Source organism: Molothrus ater, chromosome 8 (genome assembly GCF_012460135.2).
Source record: "Molothrus ater isolate BHLD 08-10-18 breed brown headed cowbird chromosome 8, BPBGC_Mater_1.1, whole genome shotgun sequence".
Lineage (NCBI taxonomy): Eukaryota > Metazoa > Chordata > Aves > Passeriformes > Icteridae > Molothrus > Molothrus ater.
The window spans coordinates 15,258,005-15,281,640 of record NC_050485.2 but is presented as its reverse complement, the minus strand read 5'-3'; the positions used below and the strand labels follow the sequence as shown (position 1 = coordinate 15,281,640).

At 40.6% G+C, this 23,636-nt stretch overlaps 2 protein-coding genes across 2 annotated transcripts in view; one reads left to right on the top strand and one right to left on the bottom strand.

The window, feature by feature from the left end:
- The window catches only part of GLUD1 (glutamate dehydrogenase 1), a 28,856-nt gene extending 10,315 nt beyond the window's left edge, over positions 1-18,541 (bottom strand). The window contains exons 1-5 of the mRNA XM_036385928.2: positions 18,066-18,541; positions 6,395-6,475; positions 5,498-5,553; positions 4,546-4,609; positions 2,844-2,938 (exon numbers count right to left, since the gene is read on the bottom strand). Of these exons, the coding sequence (XP_036241821.1) occupies positions 2,844-2,938; positions 4,546-4,609; positions 5,498-5,553; positions 6,395-6,475; positions 18,066-18,498 (729 nt within the window). The 5' untranslated portion in view covers positions 18,499-18,541. The remainder of the gene's footprint in view (positions 1-2,843; positions 2,939-4,545; positions 4,610-5,497; positions 5,554-6,394; positions 6,476-18,065) is intronic.
- Positions 17,630-23,636, top strand: part of SHLD2 (shieldin complex subunit 2) — a 30,334-nt gene continuing 24,327 nt past the window's right edge. The window contains exon 1 of the mRNA XM_054515666.1: positions 17,630-17,726. The gene's annotated coding sequence lies outside the window, so the exon portion shown is untranslated. The remainder of the gene's footprint in view (positions 17,727-23,636) is intronic.

Here is a 23,636-nt window from a genome sequence, read left to right as displayed (position 1 = left end):
TATTCTGTTATATGGTCTTAAACTATGCTTTGGGCTTTGTGCATTCACAAAAGAGGGAATATATTTTATAAATATGTGAAGAAATACAGCTTCCCCCCATATATAAGAATGTATTTATCAAAGTCCTTTCCTGTGTACCAAAAGTCTGTTGATTGTGTCAGGAAGTGCAGAAGAGCGGAAAGGATTAATTTAATAAAAAACTTCAGCCATATGTAACTCAGTGATCCAGCAACTTCAGATGGATTTTCTGGAACAGTTAACGTGGTAGTTATTAACAACTTGCATGATTTGGCAAGAAAATAGAGCATGAAGTGAGGACACATCCAGGTCTTCTTGAAGTCACTTATAAAAGCCACAGCTGATGTCAAAGTCCTAAAATCTTTGGTTTCAAGTGAATAAGCACAAACTTTCAACACATCTTGGGTGAAAACCAAAGAGCATGGCTTTTACTTGGAAGAGAACCTTGAAAAATGGCTTATAGCTAGCATCACAGACTTCTATTTCAGCACTGGTAGCTTATGAACTTAGTTGGTGATGTTCAGGCACTAAACTTCTTTACCCCTTTCCCCCTGCAATGATGTTCTCCTTGTCTCTCCAGCTCTCCTCGCTCTCTATGGTTGGTTGTGAGCAAACTTCCCTTATCTGCTTGTATCTGTTATTTGATTTATCCTTCCCACTGAAAACTCCCTGAGCACAGCTGTGTGCACTGTGCAAGCACAGAGCCATCAGGTCTGTATCTCAGACAGATCCCTCTCACCAGAGTTATCTTTCCACTCCACTGAATGTGGCACCTTGCACAGCTTCCATCTGTGTTTGCAGTTACGGCTTGTTTCACTTCTGTTCGTTGCTCATTTTCTGCTCTGAGTTCCCTTTCCTTTTTCCCCCATGGTCATTTTTATCCTTTTAGTATTCCTTAATCACCTTTATTTTTGCTCTTGGTGTCCCAAACAGATCTGAAACATCTTCCTCTAGAGACTGGTTTTGATCAATTATTCCCCTTTTTATAGCCTTGTCAGAATTCTCACTTTCCTTCTCCATTACCTGGTCATTTTCCACAATAGCTCTGGAGTTCCACGGTGGCTACCACATCTCTCAAGTACAAATAAGCAAACCAACAAAATTAAGGAAACTAACATTCCCCCCCCCCCACCCCAGCCCTTATTTCCATTTTTAATTAACTTTGCAGAAAAGCGTTCCTGAATCCTCTCAGTTTTTTTTATTTTTCAATAGAATACTGCCATACAGAGGGAGTCTAAAAAGAAGCTGTTGTAGGGTAATTCCAATTTTAATCCTCAGTAGTTATTTTCTTTTCTGTTGTCATTGAATCATAAGAATGTGTAGGACTACACAATAAGGTGGGCTTATAAAGTGGTAAGAATAAGAAATTCATCCATTTGAAAGCTTCTCTATCAGGGGTTAGTTTAATTTTTAAAAAAATTGAGCTTTTGTATAAAACTGCATGAGAACTCTTCAATATAGCAAATCTTAAGGCAGGTCACTTGTTGTGATCCTTCTTGTCAGTCTCAATAACACAGTGCTGTTGTATCACAGTGAAATACACATTTTAGTGCCATGGGTTAAATGTTAAAACTCAATGGTTTGAGGCGGTAGTTTTGCTCTAAGTTGGAATTTTAAGTTCTGACTGAGGGAACTAATTGCCACCCTGCATTTTGAAGTCCTTCTGAATTAATAACTTTGCCATTTTATATCAAGTTTTAATTAAAATATTTACCTATGTAAATAGCAAAAAGCAAATAATGTTTCACAGTGATATCCCTAACAGAAAGATTAGTGCAAAAGTAATTTAACTAGTCAACATGCCACAGCTGATTCTTCAAGCATGCCTTTTTCCTTCCATAAGACACCTCAGACTGCATTTCAGACTTAGAATAACCTGTGCCACTGCACCTCCCAGTGTCCAAGGCCCCAGACAAGCGCTGTGCCAGGATTTGCCTGAGGACAGCAGGCACATCCTGAGCAATGTTCCAGAGCGGGGCACGTGGCACTGGCACTAATGGCCCAGGCACACACCCTGCAGGGCTTCAGGGAGCTGCTGCAAGGGACTGCACTGAGTACAAGGAAAGAGGAGCTGGGATAGGCAAACATGCACTAGAATAGCAGATGAACACATTAATACACAGCTACTGACAAAGAAGTTGTCCAAAATGTGTTTTTTCTTTGAACAGACCTGTTGAAAGCGTACAACAAAAGTGTTTGGTTAACAGGTACAAATAACCCCGCTGACACAAGGACAAAGGCCAAGCATTAAAAAGTAATTTTTAAAAACTTTAATTTTTTTTTATTGCCTCCTGGACTATAAATTATGTCAGTGTCCTTTTGCTTTACACTTTGAAGAATTTGCTGAAGTCCACAATGAAGCTTTTTACTTCTAGTAGACTGCAGAGAGTCTTAAAACTTTTAGAAGTTATACCAATAGTGTGAATGTAATTTGCATTGTCTTTGAATGAACAAAACCATGAGCATGTATTTAATAAAACTTGTAAATTCAGTTATCAGTTAACAACTTTAAATTACTAATTACAGTACCAATGAAAAAAAACAGAGGAAAATTACAGAAATAGAAACCAATTTTAGACTATATACCTTTAAAAACAGAGTATTTTCTTTTGTTGAACAACTGTAATCAGTATTGTATCAGAGAAGCTTCTTTTAAGGCTAGTGTAAGAATATTATCTTTAAAGCTATTTTTCCTTTGCTGTACCCTAAAATCCTCACACCACTGAGGCTGTCACAGTTTGTAAGAATATTTTTAGATCAAGTAAGTAAACAAATTGATATGATTAGGCAGCTTTTCTGCTTGAAAGCCTCTGCACAAGACTTACATAGTGTCCTATGGTACTGGCATAGGTGTCAGCAATCCAGGACATCTCCCTCTCGCCTGTGCTCATATCAGGAGCAGGAACATCCACACCAGGTCCTGTTGGCAACAGTGAAAAAAGCTCTTAAGGATCCAACAGAAATAGTTATTGTCAATCATTATTCCCTTGTGAACTGCAGGCCTTGACAGAGAAGAACTGTTTTCCTGTTTAATCCTCAGTTTACTATACAAGCAACATATTCTTCTGGATTCAATGCAGTTTTAGATGCTGTATCACACCTTTGTACAATATTATCAAAACCCCTAACCTTTACATAAGCCATCTGATAAAAGGTGAAGGCCACCTGGTAAATAAGAAGAGGAGTAGTTTGGGGTTTTTTGCAGGGAGGGTGCTATCTGGGTATGATTTCTATATACTGTGATATTGATTGGATTCTTCTGCATAAGAATTTCCTTTCTGTTCCTGGGTGAGGAATTAAATATTGAAGGTAAGCTGTACCTAGTCACTGCACTGTAGCACATGCATTTGATTTTACTGCTTACTTCAAGAAAGGTTTCATTTCTCTTTCTTGATGAAATAAACCTTTAAAAGAAGTCTCACACATCTGTTGAAATTTAAAAAAAAATCTGGTTTTTTTTAGATAGCTAAAAATACTATTTCCCCAGACTATTTAAGATCATAGAAACCTGCTAATCAGGATATTATATGCAACTCTGTCCTGACAATTTTTTCTAGGTATTTTTAAAAGGTTTGTGAAAGTTGTGTAGCACCAACCAGAGAGCCAAAAAGGAAGATAATTTTATCAAACCATTTTAATTGTCACAGAACTAATTATCACTATAGCTTCATTGTGTATAGTAAAACCACAGTCACATGTAACATCAGTAAGTGTGTTTATAAAGGAGCTCAATTTAGATGACAAATGCTCTGTCTGGAAGAGCAGCAAACACTCTGGCTAAAGAGCAAGAAAATGCAGATTAAAGGCAGTTAGATATCAGGAATACATGACAGACCTTTAATTAGTTACATGCCTCATTATTCATTTGAGTAAGAACCTTCTCTGGGTAAAGCTGCTCTCTTCAATTAAAAGTTGAGCTGGTAATAGTCAGCTTTCTGCAGAGAAGATGTCCAGGCAGCAAAGCTACCAGAACAGCTCAGGGCTGAGTGTGAATAAAGCCCTACTGACATTACAGAAGCTGAGGTTCTGTTACAACAGGCTCCTATGCCTCTTGCCTACGCTTCCCTTCCAGCCTCTGGTTGCCATGGGTGAAGCCATCAACTTTTGCTGGGGTGGATCTTCTATTTCCTTCCTCTCTTTCCTCAGATACCTGCCAAAAGCCTCAATTGAGACTACAGGAAACAGTAACAGTGAAGAGCTTGCTATTAGAGATTAAAACTGCCACAAATATGGTCACCATTTTATGATCTAACTCTGAGAGAAATGTGATTCATTTTGGATACCGTGACCTCAGCTTTTGTGGCTTCTCATAGCTACAACAGCCAGCAGAAAAAGTTAAGACACAGTTCCCTTTAAAAGGCACTAGGATGCAATGACTCAATTCTTTGTGGTTCTTGCTGAAAGTTCTGTATCCAAATTGTTTACAGCTCTCAAAAATACCGTTATTTCAGGCTATCATCTAGCAGACACTGCCAATGCACAACAAATCAGATCCCTAAATTTGAATAGTAATGCTGCCCAACATACCAATAAAGCCCTTTTTTGCCAGCTCCATGGTAAACCTTCTTGTGATCTTTTCCAATTCATTGTCCTATAGAGAAAATGCAATAAATATCAGAAGAAATCATTAGTGCTTATGAGTATTTGCTCAAACTTAACCCAAGCATAAGCCAACGCCCACTTCTTTTAGAAGAAAGGATGATGCATAATTTATATAATTTATATGCCACTCCCTAGCAGACCGTTGGTACTCAGGCAGCACAAGAAACATTGGGCTTTCTTTCTGTACATTCTGATCCATGACAAATTGGGAGCATGGCACAGGAAGAACCACCTGTGCCCATAGCAGAGATTTCCAGCAAACAAATCTGATATCCTGTGTGAGCGATTTACAACCAGCAACAGCAAGAGCTGCCCCTGCCACTTGTGTAATCCACACAGCCAAATGACTTGACACAAATCCTTACAGGAGCTTTCAGCTTAGAATATCTGTTATGTATTCTAGTATTCCTTTCTGTACAAGTTGTGTTAATTAGGACAAGAAGGCAAGCCTGCAGTAAACCTTTTATAAGCCAAGTTAGTTATTATTCACACTGGAACACTGCATAGAATGGTTTAATGGAGCATAAAACTATTAGTCAAAATAAACAAAAACATTAACTTTTTTTTGAAGAGTAACTTAATTTAAGCTTTTATTAACAGTATCAACTTTAAAAAATTTCCAGGTTCCAAATTATTTGTAGTCTCCTCATTTTCAGAAAAAAATAATAAATTAACTAATTGAAGTATTCCACCTCCAAAACACAGACCTCTTAAAAATTCTTTTCCTACCTCTTGCATGCACAGGCTACATTCAGCCTTTACAGAGGCAGAAGTGGCAGGAGGTTTTTAGTGGTCAACAATGCCCTTAGAAGAGCTTTTTTAACTGGCTGGCTTCAGTATTGCAGATACCCAAATTTTTATCTATAATTAGGCTTACTGTGTAGTTCTTGGGATTGATCTTGACACCAGCCTTTGCCCCACCAAATGGCACATCTACAAGAATGCAAAGGAAAATCATTTTACTTTTTCAACAATAAAGGCAGAACACGTGAGAAAGATGTGTAATTATATCTTTGATTTTAGTGGTGATTTTGGTTTTGCTGCGTTTATGGCTTCTGAAGTGTAAGTTATAATCTGATCTAGGTACTCTTATAAAAATGGGAGATCTTTCAAGGCACTTTGAAAAGGGTCTTTAAAAGTCAAAAGTTCATTATTTAAATTTGCTACGCTTAAATATCTCTTGTACTTGACACTTGTAGGAATTTCAAGTTTTACCCTTTATATTTTCCTAGTTTAGCTCAAAAATGTTACTTTGGGAGTCCTAAGCACATCTATATACATTAGGAAAATATTTTCTTTTCTTACACATAATATGCAGATTCTCTCCAAACTTCTCTACAATTTAGTAGCTGTGTACAAGTTTTACTTCTTTATAACCCATAAAGGAATTTTATCCTTTGCTCTCCATAGCTCCCCTGCCTGAATCCTTTATAGCCTCCATCTGTTCTCCCTAAAATTAGTTCCCTATTAATCTAAGTTTGTCATACTTGAATATGAGTTCAAGATGTAGTACTGTCTATGGGAGAGGGTAGTTAGCACAATGTGGACTTTTCAAACAAAAATGCAACCTTATTTAACTATTTTCAGTGACAGGAGAGGGAATATGTACTATTATTTTGGTCACTATAGATTTTCCCACCTTGCTATAGATTTAAATTAGTGATTAGAGTCTGAAATTCATTTTAATCCTTTACATGTTTGGTTTTTCTATGTAATTACATCATTACTGATTGAAACTGAAGATTGAAATCTTGCTTGAAAAATGAACACTTACCAACCACAGCACATTTGTATGTCATGAGAGATGCTAAGGCTTTCACTTCATCCACACTAACGTCCATACTATAACGGATACCTGCAAAAGACACATGAGAAAAAAATAGGAATTCACTGAACACCTTCATAAATGTTTATAAATTGGGAAGGGTTAATCCACACCAACAATCTTTAGCATGCAAGTAGGTTGTTTATCAACTTATTTATTCTAAGAGATAAAGAACAACACCCTGCTCCCCTATTTAAATGTTTATCTTTTATGTAGCAGAAATTCACTACTTCAGTAATTTTCTATGAAGTAGCTTAATGGCAGCACTCAGCCTTAGGGAAAAAGAGTGAATATTCCTTGTGATGAAGATGAATCAAGCTGACAGGTAGCTAAGAGCAGAGTTTTCGAGAGGCTGATAAAGCTCTTCAGACCCAAGATCTTTAGCTTTGGACTTCACTCATTGTATATACAAGATTAACTTTGCTCCTGAGTGTAACTTATCAGTACAGGTTATAATCAAGATCTTGTTGATGGAGTAATAGAAGCTCCTGTTAAGTTCTAAGCCTTGGCTTTAAGGCCCTGGCTGCTAGGCACAGCCACAAAACAAAAAGCAACAAACCACTCTGCTAGTTTGAATTTTTTCAAAACATTTTGAGGGAATAGTCCTACACCAGTGAGCTTGTGAGACAAGGCCACCCATCCCACATCCACATTCCCACATGGAAGCCAGCCCACACCTGCATTCCCTGCTCCAAGTCACTCAGCAGGGCTGCAAGTGTGTGCTGACACATGGTACAAATGCAAATTCAATTTGTTGTGGGCTGGCAGCAGCTCAGATGCACAATGAGTGAGCTCAGCATTCAAGGCAGCTCAAAGCTGAGTAAAAAAATGGTTACACAAAGGTAAGGAGATCTTTCACCTGCCTGACTCTTACCAGTCTTCTGAAAAATGGAAAAAATCCAATAAATTTATTGAACTCAGAGTTAAGACTCATTTATCTCAAGGTAGCTACAGAGTAGGAAATATTTAACCAAACTGACAAAGCAGATGCAGAGAACTAGAGAAGCTTAAATATGATGTTTAAGATCAACATGTGCCCAAAGTCATGTGGCCACAACCAAAAGGGTCCTACAGCTGTATGTTTGTTTCTATCCAAGCTTCTCCTACTTAACCAAGTATACAACAGAGCCATGAATAATTTATTATTCCCATCTTTACTCCCCAAATCTTTGGCTGTAGGTTCTGCCAAGTTGCACGGTGGTTTGTAGCAGGTACAGAGTGTCCTTTAGATGCCAGAACATGGCACCACAAATTTCCTATTATGTAAAGAGAAGGCCATATTCAGGTTCTCAGGAGTGAAAAAAGGCCAGCATACATTATCCAAACTAAAGCACTGTGCTGCTATGAAAGCCATTCCTGAATGCTCTGGAAACAATCCCAGTTTCAAAGGAACTAAGTGCTGCTCAAACAAAGCTGAGGGCCAAGTGCTGCTTTCTTATGTGAGTTCAATCAGTAAAAGAAAGTACCATGCCTCTGCAGAACAGAATTTAAATTTATTGTGTATAGGGGGGAAGGGTGGTCTCCAAAAGCAAACTACGTAGTTTCTGACTTAAGATAGCTGCAAGGAGTTGATGTCTGAGCTGTCAATAACCTTCTCATGGGAAGTAATATTCAAAATTTAAGTAGAACCTATCAGAGCCCAAAAGACCAGTCAAAGTTAGAATATTCATGTGTTAGGGTTTTTTAAATATGTCTTCCTCTAATTCTTCAGAGGAGCAGTTGTCCTTCTGTCAAGCTCTGAGCAAGAATGAGCACTGCCTATGGCACTGTCCCGCCTGGGGAAACCATTCCTTCTTGGTTGAGCAGGTACTCTGGGGACAGGTCTCATCTGAGTATTGCTCAAGCCAGCCAAGTTTGGAGTCACAGCCTATGTTGACCAAAAGTGAACTCTGCCCCTCCACCCCCCAGGTGAACTAGATCACTGTGTATTTATTCAACCCATTTACCTATTGAAACTTCCAAGCTGTGTATACAAAGCAGTTTTGCTATCAATGTACTCCTGCAGGCACACAAAATGTGGTTTATTGATATATGAAAAGCAGCAAGGAAACTAAATACTTTGGGATAGTTATCTTGAACAGTTTAAAGAGGGAAGCAAAATACAAGAAGAGAGGGAGGCTTCCTCTGCAAATCATACAGAAGATAGGATCTGAAGAGGTAAACAAGCAGCACTTTAACTGGAAGTGCTGGTGCACATATTTACTCCAGTGCATGTAGAACAGTTAGATCTCTGGTTCCTTGTACTACCACAAACTTTGACATAATAAATGTTAAGTCTTCATATGAAGGTAAATAGGGAAAAAGCCCCAAAACTAACAAAGTACTGACAGGCTTTCAACTGAGCTGCCTGTCAGCCATGTACACATACCAGAACACAGGAAACTTTTGGACTTGAGGTCAAAATTGTTCTTTTCTGGACAACTTTGTACTTCAGAATAAGGTTTAACTCCTTTTCCAGGCTTTTAAACAGTTGTAATTAAAATGGCTTGACTGCTGGCTTTATCTTTGTAAGTGGAAGACTAGTCAGTTCTGAGAGTTGTGCTGACTTTACTGGTCACTCTTCTCTAGTTTATGTGGTAAAATCTTTCATTAGGTGAAGTTCAGGATGTGAACCCAAGTTCTCTGACAGGTGTGATGAATTTTTCCCTTCCCTGGCAGGAGCACAGAACATTTAAGATGTGCTAACACTTAATTCCTTTTCACAATTCAGCCAGTTACTGTTTTCCAGGAATTGTAATTACTCTACAGGAGGGCCACCTCTTGACAGGGAAGTTATTTGTGCTAAGCTGTTAAGACTGATGAGAAGCAGGCATCTGAGAATGCTGTACATTCCATCTGCAAGCACAGGCACAAAGATAAAAGACTTACTTAATTTCTATTCTATTTGGACATCATTGAAATTTAGTTTGACAGCTTCCTAATTTGGCAGGAGTATTGCCACGCATTTGTGTGGCATCTTTTGGCAGTGTTACCAGGCATTCAATAGCCTAAGTCTAAAAATGGACCATATGCACAGATAAAATACTGGGTTTGGTTTTTTGGGTTTTTTTAAGGTTCTCACCACATAAAAGCAAACAAAGTCACTGTTAGGTAGCAAGATTACAATTTTTTTTTAACTCTGGCAAGTCCCACTCAGTAAGTCTCTGGAAACTTGTGACTTTTACAGACAACTGCAAAAAAAAACAGTTTGAAGAAAGCCTCAAGTTACAGTATGACTCACGACCATGGAAAATACTTTTCATTGGAAAACATATGAATTCTTGTTCCAGTTGAGAATTCTCTTTCCTTACCACGCCCCAAGAAGTTAAACAGTATGCTAAGAGTAACTTTGTTTTTCTATGCACAAAGGTTTCTAAATGAGGAAATAAGTTTTCATTGAATTTTTTAGTATTCGTCAGTATGAAGAGAAGGCTTTATCACTACATGGCAGTGTCTATGCTTTTAAAACTTCTTTTTTATGATCTGTATTATGGAGATATTATATCTCAGTTACTTCCTCACATCAAAGCAGTCTTTATCAGCAAGGCTACTTTGGATTCTATAGTAACAGCAGTTAGTTATAATTTTAATCATTTTATCATTTGTAGCAAGGGGTGTACTAATATATGCATAACAAAGACCTTGATTTCCAAGAAAATTGGTTGTACATCCTACTAGAGTTTGCATTGTACAGACTTCCGTATGTTCTGTGATGTTAAGGGTGTTTATTATGCTTCCTTAGAAAATGTGGTGTACAGTAGTCATCCTTTTCAAGGATCCTTTTCAAGGATGACTAGTGCCTTTCTAGTACGCCTACAAATCTATTTAGGGTAGCTCATGTCACTATTTTCTGAGCTTCTTGTGCAGGGATCCTAAATGATAGTACCTACATGTGCCCTTGCTACTAACGAGCACGAGGTATTCAAGTCTCAAAAAAACCTCAACAGTTGCCATAGCAACAGTTCAAAGCAAAACACTTGGTAAACTACTCCTTCTGTTCTAAGTATCTTGTAAATCTTAGTAAGTCTCTCGAGTTCCCCAGAACCTGGAACACATTTGCATCTCAGCCTAAATTATTAATATCTAACCAAGGGTTTTGTCCTGCTTTGACTTCAGTGTTTTCTTCTGGTTGTCATGTTCTTGTGAACTTTGGAAGTAATTTGGGTCCTTTACAGATGACAATTCCTGTAAATATGGTGCATTTGTTCTGCTCACCTCTATTTGCAAAGTGCTTGCTCATCAAAAGAAACCTTCCAGAGCAGCAGCTATCCTACACTAGCCATACACAGTCAGCAACACAGATGTCATCATCTCCTCTGGAAGTTCTAGGAGTGACTACAGGCATGTTAATCTCCCAGTTAGCAGCACTGGATTCTGCAGCAGCTCTGTGGGTTAGCAGCTTGCCTGACCCAGCCCAGAGGCTCAAGGTCTAAGCCCACAGTCTGAAGGAGCTTCAGTAAAGATGCTCACCTACGGATTCTGCAAAATCCATAAACCAGCCCCAGCACTTACTGCAATGCCTTAATGTTTTAACTCTGGATTATGTATATTTTCATGTTTGGTTAGTAAACAAGTGCAATTGTGATTGTACTACCATCAAACTCAGTATTCACTGACACTTAACTCAGTAGGGACCTATCATCCAAGCAGTTCTTAAACCCTTTCAGAACACACACATTTTTCTAGACTCAGAAAAACAATTCAACCTTCCCAAGAAGGAAACTGCTGAGCCTTATTTAACCATTTGAAAAGTGTGATAAACAGCTCAGTGACCAATTTGTAATTATTGAAGACAAAGGAATTCCAGATAAACCTAACAAAGCAAGATGAGTAATTCAGTCCTGGAAAACAAGAACACTGTACACCAATCAGCAACAAGAACCACTAATTCCTAAATTCAATTCACTAACTGCCAAGAGAAGAGATAAAAATATTTATCTCTTCCTACACAGTACTAGCCAGCTACAAAGCTGGGGTAGGACAGACATTCCCTATAGAGAAGCCCCCCCACTCTGCTTTAAGCACCAGTATGTATAAAATGACTATAAGGTATTCAGCCAGCCAGAATACTTCAGCATACCACTTATTGTATGTTTTTAATAAGCTGCACTTGAAATATGCTTAAACATATAGGTTTATTTCAATCTATGCTGAGAAAAGCCAAGAATTTTCTCTATTCAAGAACTACCTCTGGTGCATTGATAAGACTTGGTGTATTAAATGTGAATATGGCAAATCTAGAGCACTACCAGGCAAGCAAATAGGACATGAATTTATGCACTTGGAATCTGGCTATGAAGTAAAGTCTCTCACCTACAGAACTACCTCAGCCCAACCTAAAGGATTAGATCACTAGATCATTAAAGTGCACTCAACACTGTAGTAAGAAGGGCAGAAACAGGGAGACACAGTAAACTGCTTCCAATAGACATTATTATTACCACGTGCAGGGGCGTGTGTGCAGAGGGGGACATAACACACAAGTTGGCCCTGGCTGGTCCAAATGCCATAGGAGCCACAAAACAAGAAGCCACCACAGTGCTGACATGAGGCAGGCAAATTCCATGCTCTTCCTAAGAGTGTAATTTCTAACAAGATGGAGCTGTGTCAATTCATGCAACAAAAAAGTGTTTGCTAGGATCACCCAGAGAACAGGAGGGAGGCTATCACACAGGAGATTCCTCTCCCCAACACGTGTTTATGCAGAAAGCCCAATGCTGAGAGAGGTATGATCTCTCTATAAATAGACAAAGAGCCAACAGTAGCAAGGGAAAACAACTATTTAAGATCAAGGACAAAGCTGGCTACTGCAGCAACAGTATGAGCTGATTATATGAAAAAGCTGAGACTAAAAAGATTCACAGCCAAAAGTGCAAGGCATAGCCTCATACAAGAATATCTAAGGTAAAAACAAAAACCTGATATGGTTCACATTAGGACTAGCATATTAAAAGACAAGACATACATTCCTTTCCTTATTTTTTCACTTGCAATTTAAATGTATATCCGCTATTGCACTAATTGTGAAGTCAGATAAGCTACAATAAGAGAATAGAAACCTTTGAAAATTGGTCAAAGGTTGGACTCAATCTTAGAGGTATTTTCCAGTCTTAATGGTTCTATGAAAGTAAGGCACTCGTATAAGCTTTAGCTGTAACACTGAAGTGCTATCACAACTAGGCTAATTACCTTTTTTTCCCCAAAACAACCTCTCCTGCTCCTTTGGAGTTAGATCAGTTTCCAAGGTTTATTTCAGGTTACAGATGGTCCATGTTATAGCTCCATCTGTTGCATGGTCCAAAGGGTACATTTCCATGTCTTACTCAAAAGACCCTGGGCCAAAAGCAAAGCTCTTAACTTTCACCCATGCATGATTTTAAAAAAAATCAAAGCCACTAATTCAACCCCAAGATAAACAGCTCTGCTGGTTCCAAGATGCCTTATAGCACTACTCCTTACCCTCTTAGAAAAGGAATAAATAATGGTGAGACAGCACGTGTACTGGTCCAAGTCCTGCATGTACAGATTTCTTTTGCAAGTAAGGTTTCCATCATCAGGTATGCACACTGTTTTAACCACAATAATGCTTGCACAGAGAGTATTTTGTGACTGGGCACTGAGATCAGTGCCAGCCTTGGACCTCTGCAATTGGAAAACTGCGGCAAGGCTGGCATGAATAAAAGTCACCTTATGCAGTAAGAAACTCATTAATATGAGCTCATGAGCCAAGTGAGAAGGATAAATCCTGATAGGCAGAATAAATGCAGCCAAGACCAGACAACAGAAAAGTTTTGTAGTGCAGAATAGCTCCTTCCACTAACCAGCCAAGGCAGCACTACACAGGAAATCAAATTCATTCACCTCCAAGTCAACTGAACAAATAAAGTAAGACTCATTTGTCTTCGCATAAAAGAGTGAACTCAGAAGTAATGTTTGACAAAGCTTTCAAAAGTCCTCTTTAAATGAAAGTTATACTAAATCTAGCCCAGAACTAAGGTTGGTTTTAAAGCCTTTCTGAACTGAGGAAGCAGCTGGGATTTGGTTACAGCAATTTGGGTGAGCACAAACCAGTTAGGCTGTTTCTGGCTCTGATTCATTTGGTTTCATTTATAACAGACTTGTTTGACAGTTGGTTAACATGGAAAGGCTTGAAAAAGTTTTGAAACTACTTAACAGCATTATTCTCATAATAAATGCTGCCTAACAAACACAGAATCACTTCCATACTACTAAGCAGGTAAAAATTCAGTAAGTCCATTTTGTTTTCTGAAACTGATCAATTAATGATAAATAGCCATCAGCAATCACATAAAAAGTAGCTTAACCAGTTCTACACCTTTCACAGAACCTGCTGAAATTATTTAGAAGAATTTATTAAGTAGGAACTGCCAGAGTAGTTTCCAACAAAGTCATCTGTATTCAGACATCTCATTTCCTGTACCCTACTTGGTTTGTTTTACTTCTTTAGGCAGCTGTCAGTGCAGTGAACAGAGCAGCTGTGGTTTCCTGTTAGTACTGGCCACTGGCATGCAAGTCACCACACCAGCAAAGGAAAGAGTGATGTGACCCACAGCATTACTCCACCTACCAGGCAGCATCAGTCCACTTGTATAAATACATTTGGAGCATAAGCAACATGAGTTCCAACACATGAGAAAACTGCTTATTCCATATTCTCAGTGGGCTGAGGAGGCATCTAACTGATTTTTCCTTTGTAGTAAACAGTTTCATTGCAGAAAATGGAGTCCTTGAAACATGGATTTGCATGCTGGACATACTGCAAGACCTACCACTTAAATGGGGATATTCATGATGGTTCTGTAAAGATTCCTAAAGCACAGCAGAGAAGCGTCGCTAAGGAAAAGAATCACCACCTTCTCTCAACCTGCGAAAGTTTGCAACGCCCCAAAGCAGAATGAACTTCTACAACAATTAAATAGGTAAGCACCACAAGATTCAACAAGAAATGTTATTTCTGGGTTCTCTCAGTAAGGTGGAAAACCACCAAAAGTTGCAAAGTGAAAAGACAGCATGTTTCAGTACCTCATGCCTTTTCCAGAAAAGCACTTTTCTTCACCTGATGAAGAATCACTTGCACTGCTATGTAGTGACAGCTACGTCCAACACAACCAAGCTAAATGGTGTTCTTACGTGTGCTTTGAGGGGAGAGAGTAAAGTAGGAAAAGCTTTTAAATAACTTCCCATTTTTATGAACAATGCTTTTGATTGTTAGAATTAGGGTATTAAGAGCATTGTACTTCTTGAATAGAAATACGACAGTCAGGTTTCTCACCAAGGTGTAGAAGTTTGCCTATACCAAAAATGTAAGACTGATCTTGGATTTGCCCTCATGCAGCTGTGTCAGGCTACAGTCATCCATCCACTCAGGAGCTGTATTTTCAAAGCAGTCCTCTCATGGCATTCACTCTACTGCAGTATTTCTACTTAGCAGGCAAAAGAGAAGCCAGCACAGAACAGGTGTGGAAGGACTACTAGTCAAGGAACTGCTGGTTTATACCAGCAGGTATCATTTGCATGCACATGTGAGATTTATGAAGATAAACCTTGCATTTAGATTCTGGCAGTTTTCACATTTGGGCTGGATCACTAAATGGGGATTGAGGTTTCACTCCAGCAGAGAATGAGCAGGCAAAGAAATTGAAGATACCTCTGACAGAAGGAACATCATCTAAATGTTACACTGTTAACTACAAACGTTTAGTAGAAATAAGAAGGTGCTGATAAAGTGCATATAATTAAAATGTTTATTTAGACTCTTCTTCTTTGAGTAATTCAGCTGCCTCCAAGTTTAGGGCATTTAAATCAAGATTTTAAAATCTGATTTACAGTATAAATTCTTCATTAGTTCATGGTTAAATCTGTAAATGCCCTTATAAACAGAAAGGCATACAGAAGACACAACTGCTAATGAAGTATTTTGGTATGAATTTACTGAAAAAATTAGGAACAATTAAAGGAGGACAGCCTTTAAAAGACCTAAAATTTTTGTACTCCTGCATTTCCTACTTGAATCTTAAAGTGTATTTTGATCATTTGTCTAATCTGCATACACAACAGTATTTAATATTTTCTAACCAGCATCTCTTATCCTTCAGTTTATGTAAACATCAAGAAATATAAGAGATGAGCTTTTAAAGCACAATGCTCCTTGAAAGAACAACAGACATGACAAAGCATCCCCACTTACTTGCAATCACCTAGCAGTAACTAAACACCATCTCTTTCTCAGTACCAAATACACATACACACCAAAAAAACAAACCAGAATGGGTAACCTTGTTTTACCAAATTTTGCTTTTCAGGAAGCACAAAGTTAAAGGTCACAATTCTGCACATAAAAAGATGTGCTGTGTTCTTCCCAATGTCTCTGCAAGCCTTCCACTTGTCAACTCACCCCTTCTTTTAGAAGGGGGCCTTATGTCCCTTGCTGTTCCTTGATGGTGTGAATTACTTGCATTGGCCTCTGGGGTCCACAGTGTGTGGGACACTCACTTCAGCAAGTTTCCCCATTTCATTCTGTTATATGGAGTTTGGAGTTGTGTTTCATTGGACTTTGTGCTTTTATTCCTGTGGACTGTACTAGGATTCTAGGTCAAAAACTCCTTTTGGACAAAAGCTCAAGTTGTTGCACTTCAGGTGGATCAAATGCACTATAAATGCAGAAATATCTCTACCACTCCCTTATCTTTAAAGTAGAAATGTTCTACTTCCTCACACCTTTTTCATATCGGGTTTCAAGCAATCGATCTTTGCTTATCATGCCTCCCATTTAAATTTACTACCAATTCATATCTGTCACCTGATAGTGAGCAAATTCCTAGAGAGCAGTAGAAGGTGAAATCCATTAATGATCTCTCTGCTTAAGAATGGAAAGGAAATATCATTTGCAATTCCTTCCCTAAATTCAGAGGGGGTGGGGAGTAGCACAAGAAGAAAAGGACAAACTACTGAGACTTCCTACTTTCTTGAGCTGTCATTTTCAATTGCCTGTAAGTGCTCCAGTGTTTGCTTCAGTGTGAGTGCAGACAGGCATAACAAATGCCACCGAAAATCAAGAAATTCTGGTGAGGATTTAGAAATGTAGGTACCAGAACAGACAGTGTCCAATCTCCCAGTTGGTGAGGTTTGTTCATGTACAATGCATTTTATAATTATTTGTTTGTAAACATTAGTTCCTTCACTTATGAGCAGTACTAATGTGAAATATCAGAAGCTATCATATACTAATATTATTACTTCATTTGCCACTGGACTGCATTTTGTTATGCAAGTAGGATCTTAAGAGTAACGCAGACTGTACAGCAAAGGACTTTTTGTAAGCAGCAGCAAAGAGTAACTTAACTGGGGCAGAAATACAACAGTAGTGTGGTATCCATCAGTATTTTAAAAGAAATTATAGCAATGTTATGGAACAGTAAATTCACACAGCATAAACTTCAGCCACGCCCATGCTGGCTGGAGTCTCATGCTAATTCTTGCTTCAAGTAAACAACCAAAAGTTGAGTTAGCCTCTTTTGGGTAAGAATTTAGCATGTTACAGGACACTCAGTAGATATTTGATTTTGGAATGTTAGGAATCACATTAACAGGACACACTATTTGTGCTGCAGAGAGAAATCCTCATGTCATATATATGCCAGCTGAACTGATTCTCACAAACACATTCACCTAAGAACACCCTTCCTAATCTAGTCTTGAAGTTGGAGGACTACATTTTTAAGCAATTGCTTGGTTTCTTTTACCGTCATTATTTACTATAAAGCTGATGTACACTGAAAAAAAAATACATGTGTTTACAGACTACAGAAGCTCTGGTTTGAGTCACAGACCTGACATGGTTTCCAATATTCAAATGTCCCCAAAGATCAGAGCTCTTGAGTAAGTTATGCTGAAGGACATCTGTATTTGTTTTTCAAGGAAATGCCATCTATCCCAGACTAAAAGGGAGTCTGATTCCTCTGAGATCACGGCTGATCCCATGAGAGCCCAGCTCTGCTCAGCTCCAGTGGGATTCACCCTCCGGGTCCCTCAGCATGTCTCACCTACCTAGAGCTAGCCACTTCCAGAAAAATCACTTTTATCTAACTATGTATCCAGGCGGTAACTGGAAACACAGTTAACTTTTTATTAAAACTTGTTATTTTTCTCTAGGGATGCTTCCTTGTGTGAGCACAAGCTTTTCGCCAACACAGCCGGCTGAGTGACAGCGGCTCGACTCGACTCGACTCGAGCAGGCACTTCTAGCATGGAGCTCCCCGCTTTCCCTACAAACACTATCGAGGTTTGAGTTAAAATCAGGCGGGGATCTCTTCGCCATGCCTAGGGCCAGACGGGCGGCGGGTGCGGCGAACGCTCGACAGGCGGCCGTGACACCCGGCCCGGGGCTGGCCCGGGGGTCACCCGCGGGGCCGGGACAGCGGAGCGCCGGAGGGCTGAGGAGGAACGGCCCTGCGCCTGCGTCTCCTCGGGTATCGGATACCACGGGTGGCACAGCGAGGCAGCCGCCTGGCCAGCTGGCCGGGCGGGCAGCAGGCACGGCGGGACAGGGGGGGCTGGTCGGGGGCACGGCGGGGCGGGGCGGCCCGGCCCTCCGCGGGCCCGGCGAGGCGGCGGCTCTCACCTCCCTTGCAGGGCGTGCGGTGCTGGCTGTGCTGCGCCCGGTAGCCCTCGATCACCTCCCACTCGCCATTGTCGCGCTTGATGGGGAAGGAAACGCTGAGCACATGGTTGCAGGGCTTGATGATGCGGAGGATGCCGCGGACGCGGTGGCGCCGCTCCTCCATGCCCTCGCGGGTGCGCAGCCCTTCCACCAGCTTGTCCTCCACGATGCTGGCGCCGCGATCGAAGAACCCCTCCACCATCTTGAAGAAGTTGGGGTCGTCTTCTTTCTTCGCCGCCTCGCAGTAGTGCCGCCGCGGACACCGGCCGCCGCCCCACGCCGCCGCCACTACTGCCCCTCCGGCCGCCGCCGCCGGCCCGCCCGGCTCCGAGCCCGCCAGCACCGAGCCGGCGGCCAGGCGGGACGCCAGCAGCTCCCCCAAGTAGCGGTACATGGCGGCGGCCGCCAGAAGCGAGGATCGGAGCGGTGCTGCCGCTGTCACAGGAGGGGCCGGGGGCTGGGCGCCGCCGCCACCGCCTTTAAACGCGGGCTGCAGGGGGGGCGGCGCGCCCGCGGGGCGCGGGGGGCGGGAGCTCTCCGCGGCTTCCGAGCGCGCCTGCGCCCCGCGCCCCGCGCCGCCCCCGGCGGGATTCGCGGAGGGGAGGGGGCGCGGCGGTGGGGCCGGGCCGCGCCTGCGCAGTGCGCGCCCGCCGCGCCGCTCCTTCCCCTTCCCGTTCCTTTTCCGTGAGGCCGGGCCCGCTGCCCGCCCCGCTGGGAGCGCAGCCGCTGCCAAGCGCCTGGGCCGCGGGGCCCTGCGCCGGTTGGCTGACCTGCTGCTCGTGGAGAGCCCGGGCTGGGCTGCCTTCAGGTGCCGCCCTCAGCTGCGTGAAAAACGAGGTCTCTGTTAGCGCGAGTGAGGGCGGGCTCACACCCAGCGTTCAGCGCTCCCGGGGAAAGGAGCCTGTGGGAGAACCCAGCGCTTCCACGGGTGTTTAAGTGACCGCCCTGCCGCGAGGGGACAGAGGCTTCGAGTAAAGGTGTTAACATGGCTGCTTTCACAGAACCGTTAGATCACTGAGGTTGGAAAAGACCTTGAGATTTATCGGCTTTGTCTGCTCGACTGGTTTTCATTTTGCTGGCTCTTGGTCCATTCAAGTCCATTTTTTAAATGTAGCTCAGGGAGCATCTCTTAATAATATTGTTTTAAACTGTGTAAGGTCTGCTTTCAGAGCATGAGAGACAGTGTGCTGTACTATTGCCCTGAATTTATTTTAGAGGACTTAAGTGGCTTGTTCATTTTCTGTCGGTTTGGGCTGCTAATTGGAAAATACAGTGGGTATTTTTTTTCTTTTTAGGCTTGTGGGAGACCAATGCCCCTAAGCCTGGAATAACCAGGAAGTTCCTTTATCGCTGTGGGAATCTCTCTAACCACTATGGGCTGTGCTACAAGGCTTGTGGGAAAGTAATTTAACTTTTGTGCGTATTTGTCAGCAGGGAGATTAGTCACAGATTCTTTAACTCACATAAACTCTTCAGGCAATTGACGCTCTATTTTTATCTTGATTTAATGTTGCTCTCTGTCCTGAGAATCTGAGGAAGTTCTCTTAAGGGCCACTAATAAGGTCCTTAACTTTTATCTGTTTTTTATCTGTATTGAAGATGGTTTATAATTGTAGTCTAGAGAACAAAGTTCCTTGTTAGTGATATGGGGGAAAAAAATCAAGAAAGGAGCTGGTTCTCAGGCCCGTTTGTTCTTTGGGTGTTCACACAGGGCTTCAGAAACAAGCTCACTGATTTGGTTTTCTGTCCATAGTATAGGTAGTTTATGGAAAACTTCTATTTTGGTGTTAATTTTTAGTTCACAGAACTGCAGTGTTCTCAGTGGTTGTATCAGCTTTGAGCTACTACTTGATTTCAGTCACTTGTGTGTTCTCTAGTTCTAGAGTTCAATTTCTGTACGAGTTCTTAAATGTTGTAAATGCATAGGAAAGAAGGTGATGGGAGGTATTGTGGCAATTAGTCCTTATCAAGTAATTATTTCCACCTCGTTCTCTAGGTTGGAATATCATTGCAGGAGCACAGAGGTTAAATGAAGAATGTGATTAGCCAGTTTGCTCAAGCATATAGAAGTAGATGTTAAGGTTAATGTGCTTTGCTCCTGTCCTGCTTTCAGCTGTGTTCTCTCTGATTTAGGAGCACACTCAATTATCAGCTGTTTGTAGTATACCAGCCTGTTTGCAGCACACCTTTGTGGATGTATTTGAGGGTGAGCATGGGACATGACAATGTGGGAGCCACGTGGATCTCTCCAGAGGCTCAGTCGCACAGTTGTATTTTAAGCAATGGCTGTACCATACCTACCCTCCTTTCTAAACAAGACTGGAACTTGGCAAAATATTTAACAAGCTGTGTGTTGGATGCTGAGAATAACTAGATCAGCATGTTAGATTTCTTAGTCTTTAGACATGGTAGGAGATAAGATAACTGGGGAGTTTTATTTGGCATGGTTTTTTGAGTGAAATAATGTGTGCAAGTTTACAGGCAGTTTACCAAACTCAGCAGGTCTGTACCAAATTTCTGTTTGATTCAAGTCCTTTCTGGAGGCAGGAGTTACAACACTGTCTGTGTCCCCCATTTCAGAATTCTTATGTGCTAAGCACTGAGCAGTTGAGTCAAATCAGTTTGCCAGAGGAAATGAAAAATGGCATGCTTCAGAATGAGTTCTAGCAGGCATGAAAGTGATAATTGCAATAATAAAAGAGGAACTGTATCTTCTTTACTCTCATATACCATGTGGGGTGCCATCAGAAGATTCACATTTGAGTAGCCTCAGTAAAAACAAAATCACTGTGGCGGGTGAAAAGATAAAGATAAAAGATTTTTGTCTTCACAATCAGAAGTTTCACAAACTTCATTAATTTCATATGAACTTTTGGTCTTAGGACTACATTTGAAGAGAGAGATAAGTAGAGAACTCAATACCTGTATAGTAGGAACTGTCTGTATTATTAAAGGACTTTGCAGCTAGGTCATTTTCAACTGTGTGTACATGACAGGTATCAGTTTCTATTTAAAATCTGAAGTGTAGCTCAGGGAGACAACTTGATTTAATTTCTTGTAAGCTGCTTTTAAAATATCTTATATATAAATTTTAACAGATTATTTTCATTATGGCTGAGAACAATCCTGAACACTGTTGTGGCTTCCTAAAGCAATGTACTGTTTTAAGGTGTCTATTAGCAATTTCATAGCAGTTGGAGTAATTTTCTGTGTCGAATTTTAAAGTTTTATTGAGAAAAGGGATCTAAGACAAGAATCAAATACTTCCTGCTTTAATCTATTTATTATTGGAAGTACTAGCTATTTGGGCTAAAACATTCCCTGGGTGTACTGGTGCTGAATTCCCTCAGAAACTGGAATAGCTATTCCCAGCTCACATCCCAGTCTTGTTACCAGCTGACCAGAGCAGATGAGAAGGAGCAGAGAAACTGCAAATCAGGGATCCTCCCAGGGCTCTGGATAACTCTGCTTTTGTCTGCCTGAGCCCTTCACATCCAGGGTAACCCTGGGCTTGCCTCCAGTGCAGAGTTTGAGCCTCTGTTAGATAGCACACTCAGGAGGAAGGTTGATCTGTACAGAGGACCAATTCCTTTCTGTGGTAAACTCTCTTCTGGGAAGACAAATTGCTTTTGAAATAAACTGCAGATGGAATTACAGTTGTTTCAGAAACTTCATTTTAAGTTGTGATGTTAAGCCATACCACATTAACTTGACAGTTTAAGCAAAGTGCCTTTGCTTAAAGAATTGATTGAGGTAAATTCCAACTAAAAATTGAAGCAAGTTGTTTACCTTTGAATTGCCTATATGAGCATTTATGTTTCCCTTCCTCATTGCACCAGAAACTGCAAAAATAAAAGCCTATTTTCCTTTTTTTTCTTGGGCTTTTATGTTATGCTGTACTGCTTTATGTAGACCTTGGTAGTGTAAATAAATAGGTGAGAGCTGGGGTTATTTTCTTACCCCAAACTGCTGCAAAAACTGTTCAGCCTCTGCAGAGTCAACAGATCTCTGGACAGTTGCATAATAGTTGGGCAAATGGCAGGATATGAATCTGATAGGAATGGTAAGTGTGGTTCACACACTTCTTGGCTAAAATCCTGTGTGTTTGTGTTAAATGGAGACAAGGAAGGCGAGCAGCAAGTGTGTAGGACTTCACAGAATTCTGCATGGGACCTGCCTGCATATTGTGGGAAAATGTACTCAATAGAAATGTAATTATTTTCCAGATCTTTAACTTGAGATGTTCTCAAGTTCATGGGTTTTATTTTCCACCTTCTCAATGCTTTAAAGTAAAAACTTCATGTCTAACTGGTTTTGGCATAGGCTGTGAAAATAGAGATGGTAGTTTCTTTATTCACAAGAGAATGTACCAGCATTCAGTCTTCAGAGTAATGGGAGGTCATATTGGTACAGCATTTGTTCTTTCAAAGATGTATTTTTAAATGAAACAAATATACTACAGATTAAAAGGTCTAAGGAATAATTAATGTAATCTGATCTTAATTTTAACTCCAAATTTGTGAATTAATTGTTGTACTCTAAGTGCCATATTTCTGGATTATATTCTTCCCTTTTCGTGCCTAGCCAGTATGTGATGTGACAGGAATGAACTGGGATGTGTGGAGCAGTTTTCTGGCTTCACTGTTGCTGGAGGGCTGTCCCTGTAAGATGCTGCCACAGGCAGCACATGAATTAGGTGAATCCCAGAAGATTCCATGAATTTGGGACTGTCTATATGAGCACTTTTACCAAATGAACACTTGACTAGAAATCTTCATTTCAGTCATCTTGTTTACAAGCAATCAGAGCCCAAAGCTTATTAAAAGCCTTTTTACTGATAGCATAAGGTACCAGTGCTGAGATCTATTGGTTTAGAGCCTTCCTCTATAAATAGCTTCAGCTGTGTTGAGCCATAGCAGATCTGGAGAGCAGACTTGTAGGTTTTCTTCATTTACTCCTTTTGCCTTGAGAAAAAAGAACCTGAATTTGGTGGCTTTCCAGGCAGGATGCAGAAGTTAATTTGCAAATTTGAGATGTTCTTTCTGCAATGTTGCAAAATTGGAGAAGAGGTATTCAGATTATTTCCATTTGAGATAAAGGCTTTAAACCTTTCAGTACTTTGTTATATTAATGAGATGCTTAGGCACCTGTGGTCTGATTATTTAATATTTTTATGTACTACTTTGCATTAAGTTGAAGTTTTTCCTGACTACTAAGTTTAAGTAATAAGCTGCTGTTGTTTTCTTAATCTGTAAATAGTAATGTTTTTGCCTGTCTATAGCACTGCAGGAGTAGGGAGTGAAACTCAAAATTGTGTGAGTAAATTAGGAAGTTCTAGGTTTAGCCTAGTAGGGACTCGGCTAGAGTGAGTCTTGCTTTTTTACTTGAGGCATTGCTACAAAAATAATCTGTAGCTGAGCAAAATAATATTTAAGTTTATTATTTATTCAAACATAAGATTTTGTTTTTCTTTGCATTTCCAGAAGTTCTGGTAATAGATCTATTAGCCAGTTATTTAGGATGTGAGTTTGA